Consider the following 17281-nt stretch of genomic DNA (forward strand, 5'->3'; position numbering starts at 1 on the left):
ATAACTGGCAGGGATTGGAGCTTCCCAGGGGTTTAAGAAGCTCTCCCAGAACCAAAGAGAGGCCACAATCATTAACCCCAGGTGTGCAGGTCAAAACCTGCACTGAGCTCCAGACATTAACCCCTGACGTGCAGCTCAAAAACCGGCACTGGGATCATGACAGTAGTATAATTTTTTTGATTCCCTATTTAGCTCTTGCCATGTGCAGGGCATTACAGTAGTTTAGGTATCCATGTTTACGACCACTCATATAGTGTGACTGAGTTTGCTAGTTAGTTAGTGGTCGTAACCATAGCTATCTAAGCTACTGCAATGCCCTGCACATGGGGTAAGTGACATAGCTAATGAGAAGAATTATAGTACATTTCTAATTGAACGTATTTGCTAAGATCATTATAGAAGTAGGTGTAATAATAATATTAGCACACACCTCCAAGTAGAAATGTCTTATAGTTCTTCTGATTAGCTATGATACTTACCCCACATGTGAGGTATTGCAGTAGCTTAGGCATCTATGATCACTCAGTGCGGAAGAAGGAAAAAGGCGGCTCGACTATAGTTAAAAAAAATGAATTTGTGTCCTCTTTGATGGACATTTGAGGGTTGGCAAGTATCTTCAGGTCATGCCTCAGAGGTGAGCAGTAATTTGGATCAATGTACTATCCCTAAGGAAGGAAGCCAACCGCCCATACATTCCTGGACGGTAGTCAGAAAGAGGGCAATTATCCTGTGTCTGTAAAATAACATTAATATAGCCTTGATTTTCTGGGAGTATGACTGTAATTATCATTAGGTAACATTACGGTTTTTCAATACCTCATAAAAAAAAGGCTGACTCTATATGATTTCTTTGTATGACTATTCCACATAAAAGAAAAGATTGGATTAGCCAACGTGTCACACTATGGATAAAGCCTATCGATACATTTGAGATGGAGAAAAAAATATTTTTATATGGACTAGTGGTTATCTTTCATTAATAAAGTTGCACTAGGATTCATTCCTTGAATTATTTTCAGACTCCCTGATTTGCAGTTTGCAGCCTGATTCAAGTTTCAGATTTTTCTCTTGCAGGAGTGACTCTCCCAGTAATATAGGTTGGATGTGAAGTTTGTGTGTATTGAGGGTGCTGGTGTCTTTAGGGATAAGCAGTGCACAGCTCCAGAACTGCTCATATCTCCTCTATCTAATATATAAAGCTCAATGTGCGTGTGTGTGTATGTATGTATGTGTGTATATCCGGGATTGGCTTCCGCACCGTCGCAGCTACAGCCACAAAATTTGGCACAGTCACACGTCTGGACCCCGAGAGTGTCCTAGGCTATGTTGTGAGGTGAAATTTTAACCCCGCGCGTCCCAATTCACCAAACAATTTTGCCCCTATCTACATAATGGGGAAACTGAAAGGAAAAGTATTGGAGGCAAATTGACAGCTGCCAGATGTGAACAAGGGGGACTTAAAGAATAAGAGTGATGGCACCAAGGAGTATATACCGTACAGTTGCTAAGGTGGGGCCCTGACATGGGATACTCACCACACACGGGGATATGAACACACACACAAAATGCGCCACACACTACCACGTGCTCCAACACATATACCACCCTCAGCACACATTTCACCACACACACACCAACCTTGCCACATAAAAGTCGAAACACAAAAGTTGCCACTCAAAACTCGCCATGCTGTCCCAGAGCTGTTTACAAGATGAAAAATGAGCTGTGATTGGTCGCTATCAGCAACAGTTTTCTTTGTAGACAGTTTTGGTAACTGAGGCCTATTATTCTTATCATTTCTATGGTGTTATCATCCTTCTGTAAAGCTGGAAATAACACAATTTATTACCGTGCCAACACAGACCACCCTCTGACACAGACTGCAGGGGGAGCCCAGTATCGCACAGGATAGGATTAGATACACAGCTCAGCAGTCAGTATCACACAGGATTTGATTAGATACATGGCTCAGCATACAGTATCACACAGGAGAGGATTAGACACATGGCTCAGCAGGCAGTATCACACAGGATAGGATTAGATACACAGCTTAGCAGACAGTATCACACAAGAGAGGATTAGACACATGGCTCAGCAGTCAGTATCACACGGGATAGGATTAGATACACGGCTCAGCAGTCAGTATCACACAGGATAGGATTAGATACACGGCTCAGCAGTCAGTATCACACAGGAGAGGATTAGACACATGGCTCAGCAGACAGTATCACACAGGATAGGATTAGATACACAGCTCTGCAGTCAATATCACACAGGATAGAATTAGATACACGGCTCAGCAGTCAGTATCACACAGGATAGGATTAGACACATGGCTCAGCAGTCAGTATCACACAGGAGAGGATTAGACACATGGCTCAGCAGTCAGTATCACACAGGAGAGGATTAGACACATGGCTCAGCAGGCAGTATCACACAGGATAGGATTAAATACACGGCTCAGCAGTCAGTATCACACAGGATAGGATTAGATACACGGCTCAGCAGTCAGTATCACACAGGATAGGATTAGATACATGGCTCAGCAGTCAGTATCACACAGAATAGGATTAGATACATGGCTCAGCAGTCAGTATCACACAGAATAGGATTAGATACACAGCTCAGCAGTCAGTATCACACAGGAGAGGATTAGACACATGGCTCAGCAGTCAGTATCACACAGGATAGGATTAGATACACGGCTCAGCAGTCAGTATCACACAGGAGAGGATTAGACACATGGCTCAGCAGTCAGTATCACACAGGATAGGATTAGATACATGGCTCAGCAGTCAGTATCACACAGAATAGGATTAGATACATGGCTCAACAGTCAGTATCACACAGGATAGGATTAGATGTTTTTATGTACAATATAATCATTATAATTTGTTATAACTAACCACAGTTGGTTACTATGCCCGGACAACGCCGGGCTCTTCAGCGAGTATGTAATATCTTATTAATCTACAGACTGTTTTATCTGCATTTATCTGCATTCCATAAGATTTATACCACTTAGGCTAAGTTCACACTGGGCGTTTCTGCTGCTTTTTGTGCGTTTGTTATGCTAATTTTCAGCTGCATTTTACAGTATCAGCTATTTCAGAAATCTCATGCACACAGTTTGCTTTTTTGTCACCAGTATTTTGTGCTTATCACGGTTTTTTGGATATAGAGCATGTCATTTGTTCCAGGGTTTTTTCAGCGTTTTTCACCCATTGAATTGAGTGGAAAAAACACGAAAATACGCACCAAAAACCCAGCAAAAACTGCACTTTTGCCACAGATTCTTTCTTGCCAAGCACACAGGATTTGCTGCAGAGAAAAAGTGCAACAAAAATGCCCCATGTGAACTTAGCCTTACCTGTTTCTCTCTGCAAATCTCTGTCTATCCAGCTCTCTGATGCTATCTCTAACAACAAGGGAGAAGGATCAGACAGAACTGTCAGAACCAGGAGAATGAGCTCTGAAATATTTGCATATTTTTGTGCAGAGCGCTCAGTTAGATAAAGCAATTTCAGTCTAAGGACTCATGCACATGTGGCGCCCCCAGGAGTATGGCCGCCACAGTGGCTTTGCCTTCCTCCAGGGGAGGGTAATGCCAGGCTTGGAAGCAATGATGGGTCTCTCTCACAGTCAATCCATGCATGCAACGCAGTTCCACTACAGGCCAGCAGGGGGAACTCTGAATCAGGATTAAGGGGAGGAGTGCTCTCTGAGGGCCAAGAGGAAGGAGTGGTTAGTTAGTCTGCAGAGGGTGAAGTGTGGAGATGTGTAGAGAGAAGCTGGAGGTTGAGCTAGGAAAGGAGAGCTACCTTACAGTGAGTGCATGAACTGGAGCCTGGTCTCCACGGTTGTACGGATACTAATGGTCCTACAACAGATACCAGAGGAGTAGGAGGCTGTAAATGCCCTACTCCCATCTAAGACTTGAGGACACAACAGCAGCTTGGATAGAGAGCCGGGACTCAGGAGAAAGGAGCCCCCATGGACCTGAACTTACACAAGGCTCCCTGTGTTACGGAGTGACTGCTGGCCAGTGCTATGAGTTGGTAGCTGAAAAGGTCATCAAGCTGGGTTGTATGCCAAAGTTCAAAGTCAGGGACAAATTCAGAGCTCAGCGACGTGGAAGTTAGGTATGGAGTAAGGAATTAAATTAGCTCAGTAGGAGCAGAGTAACAGGAGTGTAAACCAGGTAAGTAGAACTTATAACTGGCGGATAGAAGTAGCTGCTGGGGATTTAGGGTGTGTGCACATGCTGCGGATTCTGCTGTAGATCTGCACCAGTTTATGATGCATTATACATTACCATTAAAATCAATGAAAAGCAAAAAACACTGTGCACATGCTGCGGATTTTTCCACGCGGATTTGCTGCAGTTTCAAATCCGCAGCATGTCATTCTTTGTGCGGAATCCGCAGCGGTTCTACACCTGCTTCATTGTACAGGTGTCAAACCGCAGGGCAAAGCCGCAGGCTAATCCGCAGATAAACCGCAGGTCCTTTGACCTGTGAATTTACCTGCGGATTATGCCAAATCCGTGCGGAAAAATCCACAGCACAATCCGCAACGTGTGCACTTACCCTTAAATAGGGAGGGAGTGAACTGGTTCCAACAGATAACCAGCACCCTGAGACAAGACACAGATACTCTGTCCCAGCAAGACTAATAGAAAACAGGACCACTCCTGCATCTTCCAATGCTGTCCATAGTGCAAGAGCGGTGAATCTGAGATCATAAGAGAGGCTTCAGACATGACTGTACCAAAATGTTGACTTTTAATCAAGCTTTTCACCCAATGAATGAGTATTTTCGTCGTTTGCCAGGTACAGTAAATGCACCTTACACTCTGCAGGAGATAAATTGTAGAACTGTAGGAGGGTGGACAAATATATGGACCAGTCAGAGTGTAAAGGGACAAATGTATATGTGCTATGTAACATGCTTTACTGTAACATGTATATGTATGTGTAGGATGAAGAAGGGATTAGCTAGAGACAGGGGAGTACAGAGCTTTGCCACTAGGGGGAGACTCAGTACAGAGAAAGGAAAGGCCTTAACAACAACTAATGCTAGGAAAAGCCAAGTCATGGTGGGCGGAGCTAGTGGAACAGGAGAAGGGGATTTCCAGGCTGAAGGGGTAAAAGGGGGAGGTTCAGAGATCTTGGAGAAGAAGAGAACTCAGGAGGAGACAGAGGGAAGAAGAGCTCAGGAAGAGACAGAGGAGAGAGACAGAGAAGAAGAAAGAGAGAGAAGAAGAAAGAGAGAGAGAGCACAGAAAGGGGGGTGGCTCTGGAAGACAGCGGAAGGGACAGAGAGCCTGTGGTACCGAACTGCTGGAGAGCTGGGCACTGAAGTGAAGTAGGTGTGGCAGCCGGTGGACGGGCCTAGTAGGTGATCGCTGTGGCCGTGGGCCTAACAGAAGCCACAGTGAGTCTGAAACAATGCCGCACCGGGGAAGCAGAAGAGGAAAGGAAGAGATGTGTTTTAAGGTTACCCAGGCAGGTGTGCAGAAGCTGTCCGGAATTGCTGCTACTAAAGAAAGGAACCTAAATAAAGAGAAACCTGTTGATGCAACTACGGACTCTTGTCTTTGGTAACGACACAGGCGTGCTGTAAGGACCACCCCCCAAGTCGGCACACAATCCTACAGAACATTTATAAAAAGACTGCATTGAAAGTTGATTAACTGCATTTAGGAATCAAATTAACAATTAAAAATAATTGCAAAGGCATACAAAGCCAATAAAGCTAAACTGCCAGAACACAGGACATGAAACATTGTCGTAGGGTCATTGTAGTTTTTACTAGAAAGTACTAAAACTTTATTATGATGCTTTTCATGGTTGTGTCTTAGCAGTGTGTCTTAAAAGGTTATTCTGAATCTTAAGTTTATTTTTTTCCTGGTTGATAAGAAAAACAAGTGGAAGATTGAAGATTTCATACGTACATACTGTATGTATACATAAAGTGAACAGTTCTGCGATTGTATTGGAATTTTAGCGAGCGGTATTATCAGAAGAGCTTTCACCTTGGTTTAACCAAACAGTTATTTAACAGAAAATTCCAATATTTTAAAGAAAAGTCCAAAAAAATGATTTACAATTTCAGGTTGAGACTCATTCAGCTAGAGAAATCTTTGCAAGTGAAAAGGAAAAAAAAAGAAGCGTCAGCTCCGTCAGTAGGAATTTTCAGACAATGCTCCTCTCTGCCACGCCACAAGACAAGCGCATTAACTGGCAGCTGATAAATGCATACAATAATCAAAACTTATGCTAGCGCTGGGAAAGACTCCGCCATGTGTATAGAGTCTGCTCGGAAGGATATTGAAACATGATGAACCGCAGCCATCTTTTTGATTAGGTAGGTTTTTCAATTTGCCAGTTAAAAGGATCTATGAATATCATTCCGTCACACTTTCCTATCAAACCTTTCCGAAAGGCTGTTGAGCTAAGATTACCTATTTTCGAGAAAATTAGAACCTTGCAAAAAAATTTAAAAAAATAAAATCATCCGCAACTGCTAAAGTCAGATTATGATCCACAACTGTCAGATTCTGGAGGATAGACTTATTCTATGCCGACGCTTTCACATGGACGCAGCAAATTTATAGACTGCGACTACAACTCAGAAGTTGCGATTCGCCATTTTTCATCTTTAGTAAAAAATACCATAAAACATGATTTAGCTACAGAGAAAGAAAAAAATTACATATTTGGTTTCTACCATTCACAAGAGGCTAGTCAGAGATGGGGATGGTAGTGGGGGAGTCCCAGGCATAAAAGCAAATAATGGATTGAGAAAGGAGGCAATGTGTGTCAACCCTCCACTTTCATTCTTCACGTAAGCACAGACTAAAAAAAATTGAAACTTACATTATAAGCTTTATTGTTGTAGCACAAAGGACATATAAATCATTGAGATCTAATAGGTCATTTATGAAGATAGTAGAAACCAAAAATTGGTTGACGATAATGGCAATTGATTGACTTTAAAGTCAACTCCTTCAGATGGACCTTTGGGCACCATTATTTTATCAATTGAGAATACAGATGACCAAATTGATTCCGTCAAAATCAAAGGTATAGTGCTAGGAAGCACAAGACACCAGCCATCGTATCTTTTCCTGGTAAAGTCAACTTTTTGCCCAGAGTGCCAGAAGAAAGCCATGGGAGACCCAAGGGGCAGCATTGTAAAAGAGATGAGTGTTGTGAGTTCATTCTCTGGTTCCCCTTCTGAACTCCCTCTGGTGGTGTCGGGAGGTGGTGCAGCTGGTTTGATCGGTGGAGATCTGACACCTGAGGATGGGGATGATGATTGGATCTCGGGATTCTCGAATTGGATTTAAGACAGCTGACGCCCTATTCAGTTGCTGGTGATTCCTTCTGGCTTGTCAGCTCTTGGTTTTCAGCTCTGTTCCAGTCATCTAAAGCTTCTGTTTCAGATTCTGCTCGCAAATCTCAAGTGTAGATTTCGGTATCTCATATGAAGTGATAACTTATAACCTGCAGATGGCACTTTCCTCCTAACATATTATTTGTCGCTAGTAAACAGAGATGCGTTTTCGTATGCCATAATCAGCTGCAGACAGTCTTACAGAGATGATATCACGTTTTTCATCCTTTATGCATAATTGAAGTTTGATTTTCCTTCTATTTCATGCAAATATGGGTGACGAGAGCAGCAGAATAAAACCCATGAGGCATGTGAGACAATTAATTTAAAAAAACAGAAGTATTTAAATTAAAACAGATTTATTTTCATAGATATTTCAAAAGCAACAACTGGAAGTTTATTAGTTGCTACAAAAAAGTATCTCTGCCCCAAAGGTAATTATTACCCATGATACTCATAGTAACTACAGAAAGTCACTACAGAATTCTCAGACTGTTGTCTGACCTTGTAGCGCGCTCTGTGACATTTCATTATTAGGCAATGACAGGGACGGAATTGTTTTTAAAGATGTATCTTTTCATTTACAATATATGGAAGGTCAATCTTTGCATCCTACATACGACAGAGATTCCAAAAAAAAAGTTTGGACGCTGTGTAAAATGTAAAGAAAACAAGAGTGCAATTATTCATCACAGAACATAAAACACAGATGAGAAGGTGAATGTTTGACATTTTTCCATTTCATTTGAAAAAGTCAACTAATTTAGAAATTGATGACGGCAACAAATCTCAAAAAAAGTTGAGAAAGAGTGGACGTGAAAGCAGTACTAATGAAAAACAGCTAGAGGGCCAATTTTCAATTAATTCACAAGACTGTGTATAAAAAAGAGCATGTTAGAGAGGCAGAGTCTCTCCCTAGCAAAGATGGTCAGAGGTTCACCAATCTGTGAACAAATGCATCTAAGAATTGAGGAACAATTTCAGAAAAATGTTCCTCAACGTTTTCTTTATATCTTACACAGCGTCCTGACTTTTTTGGAATTGGGATGTGAAAATGGAACTGCTCTGCAAAATTTTTATAATTCTAAATCTCCTACCATGTTGCGTTGACTGCTCCTATGCAGATCTGTGTATCCATGGCAACAGACTGAAAACATACCTTGTGTAGTCTGTTCTTGCGTCACACTCTAACATTAAGGGCAGGTGTAAATGATCGTGTATACTCATCTAAGAGAATCAGGTCAATTACGCAAATCATACTCTGATCAAACTGTAATCAGAGTGTCAGTAATGTGTGATCCGATTCTCTCAGGTGAGGAGACCATGGGGAAAAAAATTCTCCATCTTCTCCATCCTGTCAGTTCGTGGAAATTGGACTGGACTCAGATGTCATACGAGTGATGTTTGGTGCTTTCCTCTGACTCATTGACTTTCATGCCCGAGTGCGAACCGAATATCAACCGAATATCAAACTTGGGCATACCGACATTTTTGTGTTGCACAGTCTCTAAGGAAAAAAAGAATCGCCTCCATAAAAGAGCAATGGCCAGAGTCTGATCCGAATTGCTCTATACAAGCTCCTTTAGGTGGTCCCTATTTGCTTTCTATAGCAGTCCCTCATAGATATAATAATCATTAAATATTCCAGGAAATTAGTTCCAAATATGATATATCTCTAATGTTTTTCTATTCACTAGAAACAAAAATGAATAATTAAGTTCAAGTCCTATCTTTTGTCAGCACCTTAGTCATTAAAAGGTCAATGCTTTTTACACAATCATTATTCAATAAGAGTGTTCCCAATTGGTAACCTGAGTCCCCTTTGTCATGATCCAGACCGGGTTTTTTCTGTCTCTCCTTTTCCAGGTCTGATCATGTCAGGGGTTAACTTTTCTCTGCCTCGTTCTGGTGTCAGGTCGGCTATTTCCCTGCACTGCATCCTGCAGGCAGTGTCAGTTATATTTTCTGCCTATAGCATGAGTTGCTGACTCTGGTAATACCCTGATTTGTCCTGCTGTGCTTAGCTGACTTTGCCCGTGTCTGTTCAATCCTCTCTTCCTGCCTCGTCTCAGTGTTTCCCTTCGTGTTTTGACTCCTGGATACTCGATTCTGTTTTGGCTCCGACCTGATCCTGTTGCTTGCTTTTGGTACTTCTGCTTCTGTCCGGTACTGACCTTTTTTGGCGTTCCTCTGACTCTATGTTTGGTATTCCCCTTGGTACTACGCTACTCTCTGGTACCGACCTGGCTTGTTTGACTATTCTGCTGCCACCTGGTGGTAGCCTCAATGCAGTTCTGCTGGTCTGCTCTGAGCAGAATTTCAGTCTTCTCTCCACTCTGCTGCCATGTTGTGGAGTTTGCATTTACCTGCAGAGCTGCAGCATGACACTCTTACTAGCATTCCGATCAATCAACCTTAATCTGTGGTGGTATCTGCGGACAAGTGTTTAATTCCCCTACATTGCCTCCACAGGTGAAATGAAGTATTACACAGTTCTCATTAGCAATAATGGACTGCCTAAGTAAGGCCATGTTCACACGTTCAGTATTTGGTCAGTATTTTAAAACAGTATTTGAAAGCCAAAACCAGGAGTGGGTGAATAATACAGAAGTGGTGACATATTTCTATTATACTTTTCCTCTGTTTCTTCCTCTCCCAATTTTAGCTTATAAATATTGATGTAAAATACTGACCAAATACTGAGCGTGTGAACAAAGCTTAACAGACAGAACGGTTCGATCACATTTACTTACCTTTGTTGTAAACATTGGTTGGCACTTGGACGTCACTCAGCGTGATGTTTACAGGTAAGTTATTAAAATGGTCATTAGGTAAAAGCAAAAACTCTTTTCCGAGCTCAACGTAATTTCCATCTTCATCCTGCTCATTTATGAGGACGGCGTTGAAGTATTCATACTGGGTAGAAAAAAAAAGAAAATAATACCCATTATTTCTGTGAAATGTCATCCATTGCAGTGTGTGATGCCAATGAGATTCATAGGATACCGTGATTTTCTTTTCATACTACAATACTACCATTCATGGGGAGTAAGACAAAAGTAAAAATAAGTAAATACATTAAATTGATTCACCACCTTTTGCCACCTATTAAAAATAAAGAATTAAAAAAAAAAGAAAAAAATATGTATATATATATATTTGGAATTTTTACATTCGTAGAAGTCCAAACCTCGAGATCAAAAATAATTAACCCTTTCATTTAGAATGGAAAAAAAAATTGAAATGCCAGAAGTACTTTATTTGATCAATGCAAACCCATCAACAAGTACAATTAGAAATGACGAAAATGTTGTATCTTCCAGTAAAAAAGAATTCTCGCCATACAGCCATGGGTGGCGGTTCCTCTCCACCCGCGGCTGTTAGGCACATGATGGCCGATTAAATCAGCCATCATATGCCTGGAAACACTGTATGCTCGGCGTGTGAGAGACATAACAAACTGACGTAAATTTATGTCATATGTTGCGAAAGGTTTTAAATTCAAAAAATGTTTCTTACAAGTTTAGTATCACCAAAAAAGGACTGATCTTTAAAAATCATATCGCCAGGTCATTTTTACCATACAATGAACTCCGTAAAAAAAATTCCCCTAAAAAAAAGTTTCATAATTGTTTTTTTTTAATTCTCTATTGTCATAGCCCATGATTGTTTTTCAAGATTTTACTATATTGTATGTTAAAATTAATGGTGTCATTCAAAACTACAGCTTATCAGGTGGCTATCTGGATGGAAAAATTAAAAAAAAGTTACGTCTCTTGAAAGAAAGGAAGGAAAAATTACGTATGTGATTGGATGTTGGCGTTATTTTTTGTAGACAGAAATACTCCGGTGTTTTCGTTCCGTTCCGTTCCGTCATAGTGTAGATGTTGGTATATTTATGGTTAATGTCTTTACCACAATAAAACAGAATATTTACTGCTCTTTGGTTGTATCTTTGACATCTTCTCGCAGAGGGCACGCTGTCCTCGTGGATTGTGCACTCATTTTGTACACTGTTTCCTGGTAAGAGATAAGCTGGGATACTTTTGACAAATATATTGATTCTTTTTGACCTACTGCAAAAAAAAAACAGATGCCACAAGAATTCGAAGTTCTGCCTGCCCTTCCTTATCTTACATGATAGTTGGAGACTTAAGGGGAAACCGGTCTAACTAACGAAGATAAAACTAATGAGAATGGCCATTTGTTCGTCAAATCTTCCAAAGCATTTAATCTCATCCTCTAATTTTAACCCAAATAAAAAAGCCAAGACTTTGCGATGCAGAACAGGAAAGGATTATTGAACTTAAAGCACAAGTTGTGTTATATGAAGGAGTCAAGGATAAGGCTTCCAGATATGTGTGGTAAAGTTCCTGGACTACGAAAATTAGTTCATGTGAAATCTAGGATTACTACTTCCAGTAGGAGGCACTAGAGTTTAATTCCTCTTCCTCTCTGAAGAGGCAATTTACATATTTAATATCCAAGAGGAGCAGTATATGGCTTATACAGTTGTGCTCAAAAGTTTACATACCCCAGCAGAATTTTTGCTTTCTTGGCCTTTTTTCAAAGAATATGAATGATAACTAGAGTTGAGCGATACCGTCCGATACTTCAAAGTATCGGATCGGAATGGATCGGCCGATCTTTAAAAAAAGTATCGGTATCGCCGATTCCGATACCGGAAGTCCCATTCAAGTCTATGGGACTTCCGGTATCGGAATAAGAAAAACCCTGTTTTTGCCTTGTACAGCCTCTCTGGGGTCTGTACGGGCCTTAGGGGGGCTGTGCCGGCCTGCCAGGGGGTCTGTGCAGGCTCCGGTGGTCTGTGCCGGCCTGCCGGGGGGCTGTGCCGGCCTGCCGGTGGTCTGTGCAGGCTCCGGTGGGCTGTGCCGGCCTGCTGGGGGGCTGTGCCGGCCTGCCGGTGGTCTGTGCAGGCTCCGGGGGGCTGTGCCGGCCTGCCGGGGGGCTGTGCCGGCCTGCCGGTGGTCTGTGCAGGCTTCGGGGGTCTGTGCAGGCATCGTCCGATGGGACTACAAGTCCCATCGGGCGATGCCTGCTACCATGACAGTGATTGACACATTAGCCAATGATGGGACAGTAGTAGTCCCATCATCCGGCTAATGTGTTAAATGTTAAAAAAAAAATACTACATACATACTACATGCATGCTATATACATACTACATGCTACATACATGCTACATGCTACATACATACTACATGCTACATACATACTACATATATACTACATGCATGCTACATACATACTACATGCTACATACATACTACATGCTACATACATACTACATATATACTACATACATACTACATACATGCTACATACATGCTACATACATACTGCATGCTACATACATACTACATACATACTGCATGCTACATACATACTACATACATACTACATACATACTACATGCATGCTACATGCATGCTACATACATACTGCATGCTACATACATACTACATACATACTACATGCTATATGCATGCTACATACATGCTACATGCATGCTACATACATACTACATGCTACATACATACCACATACATACCACATACATACTACATGCATGCTACATACATACTACATACATACTACATACATACTACATACATACTACATACATACTACATGCATGCTACATGCATGCTACATACATACTACATACATACTACATACATACTACATATATACTACATGCATGCTACATACATACTGCATGCTACATGCATGCTACATACATACTACATACATACTACATACATACCACATATATACTACATACATACTACATACAATACATTCATACAATACATACATAGACATACAGTACATATAACATAGAGTAACATACTTACCAATACTTGTCACATTGTTCCCCGAAGCCATTGTCTTTTCCGGAATAAATATTAACATAACAAACCACAAAAATACTCACCCACGATCCGAAGCAGTCCACGAGTGTGTCCCACGACGATCTTGGGTAGAGAACTGCAGCATCAGATGATGCTGCCGTTCTCTACGGGCTGCAGGAATCCAATGACGGAAGGTAGGTATCCTTCCGCACTGTATTCCTCCGCCACTTAAAAAAAAAAAAAGTCCCTAGTCTCACTTTATGCCATTGCTGTGTGGGAAATTCCCACGCAGCAATGGCATAAAGTGAGACTAGGGACTTTTTTTTTTAAGTGGCGGAGGAATACAGTGCGGAAGGATACCTACCTTCCGTCATTGGATTCCTGCAGCCCGTAGAGAACGGCAGCATCATCTGATGCTGCAGTTCTCTACCCAAGATGGTCGTGGGACACACTCGTGGACTGCTTCGGATCGTGGGTGAGTATTTTTGTGGTTTGTTATGTTAATATTTATTCCGGAAAAGACAATGGCTTCGGGGAACAATGTGACAAGTATTGGTAAGTATGTTACTCTATGTTATATGTACTGTATGTCTATGTATGTATTGTATGAATGTATTGTATGTATGTAGTATATATGTGGTATGTATGTAGCATGTAGTATGTATGTAGTATGTATGTAGCATGCATGTAGCATGCAGTATGTATGTAGCATGCATGTAGTATATATGTAGTATGTATGTAGCATGCATGTAGTATGTATGTAGCATGTAGCATGTATGTAGTATGTATGTAGTATGTATGTGGTATGTATGTAGCATGTAGTATGTATGTAGCATGCATGTAGCATGCATGTAGTATGTATGTAGCATGCATGTAGTATGTATGTAGCATGCATGTAGTATGTATGTAGTATGTATGTAGTATGTATGTAGCATGCATGTAGTATGTATGTAGTATGTATGTAGTATGTATGTAGCATGTATGTAGTATGTATGTGGTATGTATGTAGCATGTAGTATGTATGTAGCATGCATGTAGTATGTATGTAGCATGTAGCATGTATGTAGTATGTATGTAGTATGTATGTGGTATGTATGTAGCATGTAGTATGTATGTAGCATGCATGTAGCATGCATGTAGTATGTATGTAGCATGCATGTAGTATGTATGTAGCATGCATGTAGTATGTATGTAGTATGTATGTAGTATGTATGTAGCATGCATGTAGTATGTATGTAGTATGTATGTAGCATGTAGCATGTATGTAGTATGTATGTGGTATGTATGTAGCATGTAGTATGTATGTAGCATGCATGTAGTATATATGTAGTATGTATGTAGCATGTAGTATGTATGTAGTATGTATGTAGTATGTATGTGGTGTGTATGTAGCATGTAGTATGTATGTAGCATGCATGTAGCATGCATGTAGTATGTATGTAGCATGCATGTAGTATATATGTAGTATGTATGTAGCATGTAGTATGTATGTAGTATGTATGTAGTATGTATGTGGTATGTATGTAGCATGTAGTATGTATGTAGCATGCATGTAGCATGCATGTAGTATGTATGTAGCATGTATGTAGCATGCATGTAGTATGTATGTAGTATGTATGTAGTATGTATGTAGCATGCATGTAGTATGTATGTAGTATGTATGTAGTATGTATGTAGCATGTAGCATGTATGTAGTATGTATGTGGTATGTATGTAGCATGTAGTATGTATGTAGCATGCATGTAGTATATATGTAGTATGTATGTAGCATGTAGTATGTATGTAGTATGTATGTAGTATGTATGTGGTGTGTATGTAGCATGTAGTATGTATGTAGCATGCATGTAGCATGCATGTAGTATGTATGTAGCATGCATGTAGTATATATGTAGTATGTATGTAGCATGTAGTATGTATGTAGTATGTATGTAGTATGTATGTGGTATGTATGTAGCATGTAGTATGTATGTAGCATGCATGTAGCATGCATGTAGTATGTATGTAGCATGCATGTAGTATGTATGTATGTAGTATGTATGTAGCATGCATGTAGTATGTATGTAGTATGTATGTAGTATGTATGTAGTATGTATGTAGCATGCAGTATGTATGTAGCATGTATGTAGCATGTATGTAGTATGTATGTAGTATATATGTAGTATGTATGTAGCATGTAGTATGTATGTAGCATGCATGTAGTATATATGTAGTATGTATGTAGCATGTAGTATGTATGTAGCATGCATGTAGTATATATGTAGTATGTATGTAGCATGTAGTATGTATGTAGCATGCATGTAGTATATATGTAGTATGTATGTAGCATGTAGTATGTATGTAGCATGCATGTAGTATATATGTAGTATGTATGTAGCATGTAGTATGTATGTAGCATGCATGTAGTATATATGTAGTATGTATGTAGCATGTAGTATGTATGTAGCATGCTTGTAGTATATATGTAGTATGTATGTAGCATTTTTTTTTTTTTTTTAACATTTAACACATTAGCCGGATGATGGGACTACTACTGTCCCATCATTGGCTAATGTGTCAATCACTGTCATGGTAGCAGGCATCGCCAGATGGGACTTGTAGTCCCATCGGACGATGCTTGCACAGACCCCCGGACATCAGCACAGCCCCCCGGCAGGCCGGCACAGCCCCCCGGCAGGCCGGTACAGACCCCCACAGGGTGCACAGACCACCGGCAGGCCGGCACAGCCCCCCGGCAGGCCGGTACAGACCCCCACAGGGTGCACAGACCACCGGCAGGCCGGCACAGCCCCCCGGCAGGCCGGTACCGACCCCGGGCAGTCCACACAGCCCCCGGCAGGCCGGCAGAGACCCCCGGAAGGCCCGAAATGATGGCGCATCATGATGCGCACACACCGCGCATCATGATGACGTCAGGCCGTCAATCAACTTTGAACTTCCGATTCCGATGCCGAATTCCGATATTGAAAAAATATCGGAAGTCGGTATCGGAATTCCGATACTTGCGGTATCGGAATGCTCAACACTAATGATAACACCAAAACGTTTTCTCCACTCTTGGTTAGAGGTTGGGTGAAACCATTAATTGTCAAACTACCGAGTTTTCTCTTTTTAAATCATAACGACAACCCAAAACATCCAAATGATCCTGATCAAAAGTTTACATACCCTGGTGATTTTGGTCTGATAACATGCACAGAATAGGTTTGACGCGAATAGGTTTGAATGGCTACTAAAGGTAACATCCTCACCTGTGACCTGTGACAAATGTCAAGAAAATTGTTCAGGATGCAAAGAAAAACCCACAAATAACATCAGCTGGAAAACTGGACTATCTGAGAACTAGTCATGTGGCTGTTTCAAGATGCACAATAAGGAGACACTTGAAGAAAAATGAGCTGCCTGGTCGAGTCGCTAGAAGAAAGCCATTACTGCACAAATGCCACAATGTATCTCGCCTACAATACGCAAAACAGCACACAGACAAGCCTCAAAACTTCTGGAACAAGGTAGGTAATTTGGAGTGATGAGACCAAAATTTAACTTTTTGGCCACAACCATAAACGTTACATTTGGAAAGAGGTCAACAAGGCCTATGATGAAAGGAATACCACTCCTACTGTAAAGCATGGAGGTGGGTCGCTGATGTTTTGGGGACCTATTCAGTTTTAAGGTGATTTTTGTGTACCTATATATTGGAAAACCCCCTAAGTGATATCATTTTAAAAACAACACCCCTCAACATATTTAAAAATGCTGTCCAGTATTTTATTAACCATCCAGGTGCTTTTCGGGAATTAATACAAATTGGTATGACAAGATTGAAAAATTTTATTTTTATCACTAAAATGTTAACATCTAAACAGGTCGCTATAGCTGGAAGTCCCTAGGGCCATTACCTGGCGATGAATTGCTATTACAGCCATCAGGACCGTAGAATCACAATCTCATTGTACCAATGGGGATAAAAGAGGGAGCCCCACATTCTGTTAACCATCTAGATGCCA

General features: G+C 40.9%; 1 protein-coding gene across 1 annotated transcript in view; it reads right to left on the reverse strand.

Annotated features, from left to right (window-relative positions):
* The window catches only part of CACNA2D3 (calcium voltage-gated channel auxiliary subunit alpha2delta 3), a 1008555-nt gene that overhangs the window by 724763 nt on the left and 266511 nt on the right, over positions 1-17281 (reverse strand). Inside the window, exon 3 of the mRNA XM_073574154.1 lies at positions 10155-10317. Within this exon, the coding sequence (XP_073430255.1) occupies positions 10155-10317 (163 nt within the window). The remainder of the gene's footprint in view (positions 1-10154; positions 10318-17281) is intronic.

This window comes from Dendrobates tinctorius, unplaced genomic scaffold (assembly GCF_039654945.1).
Source record: "Dendrobates tinctorius isolate UK_male_01 unplaced genomic scaffold, ASM3965494v1 ptg000038l, whole genome shotgun sequence".
In the NCBI taxonomy this organism is placed as follows: Eukaryota; Metazoa; Chordata; class Amphibia; order Anura; family Dendrobatidae; genus Dendrobates; species Dendrobates tinctorius.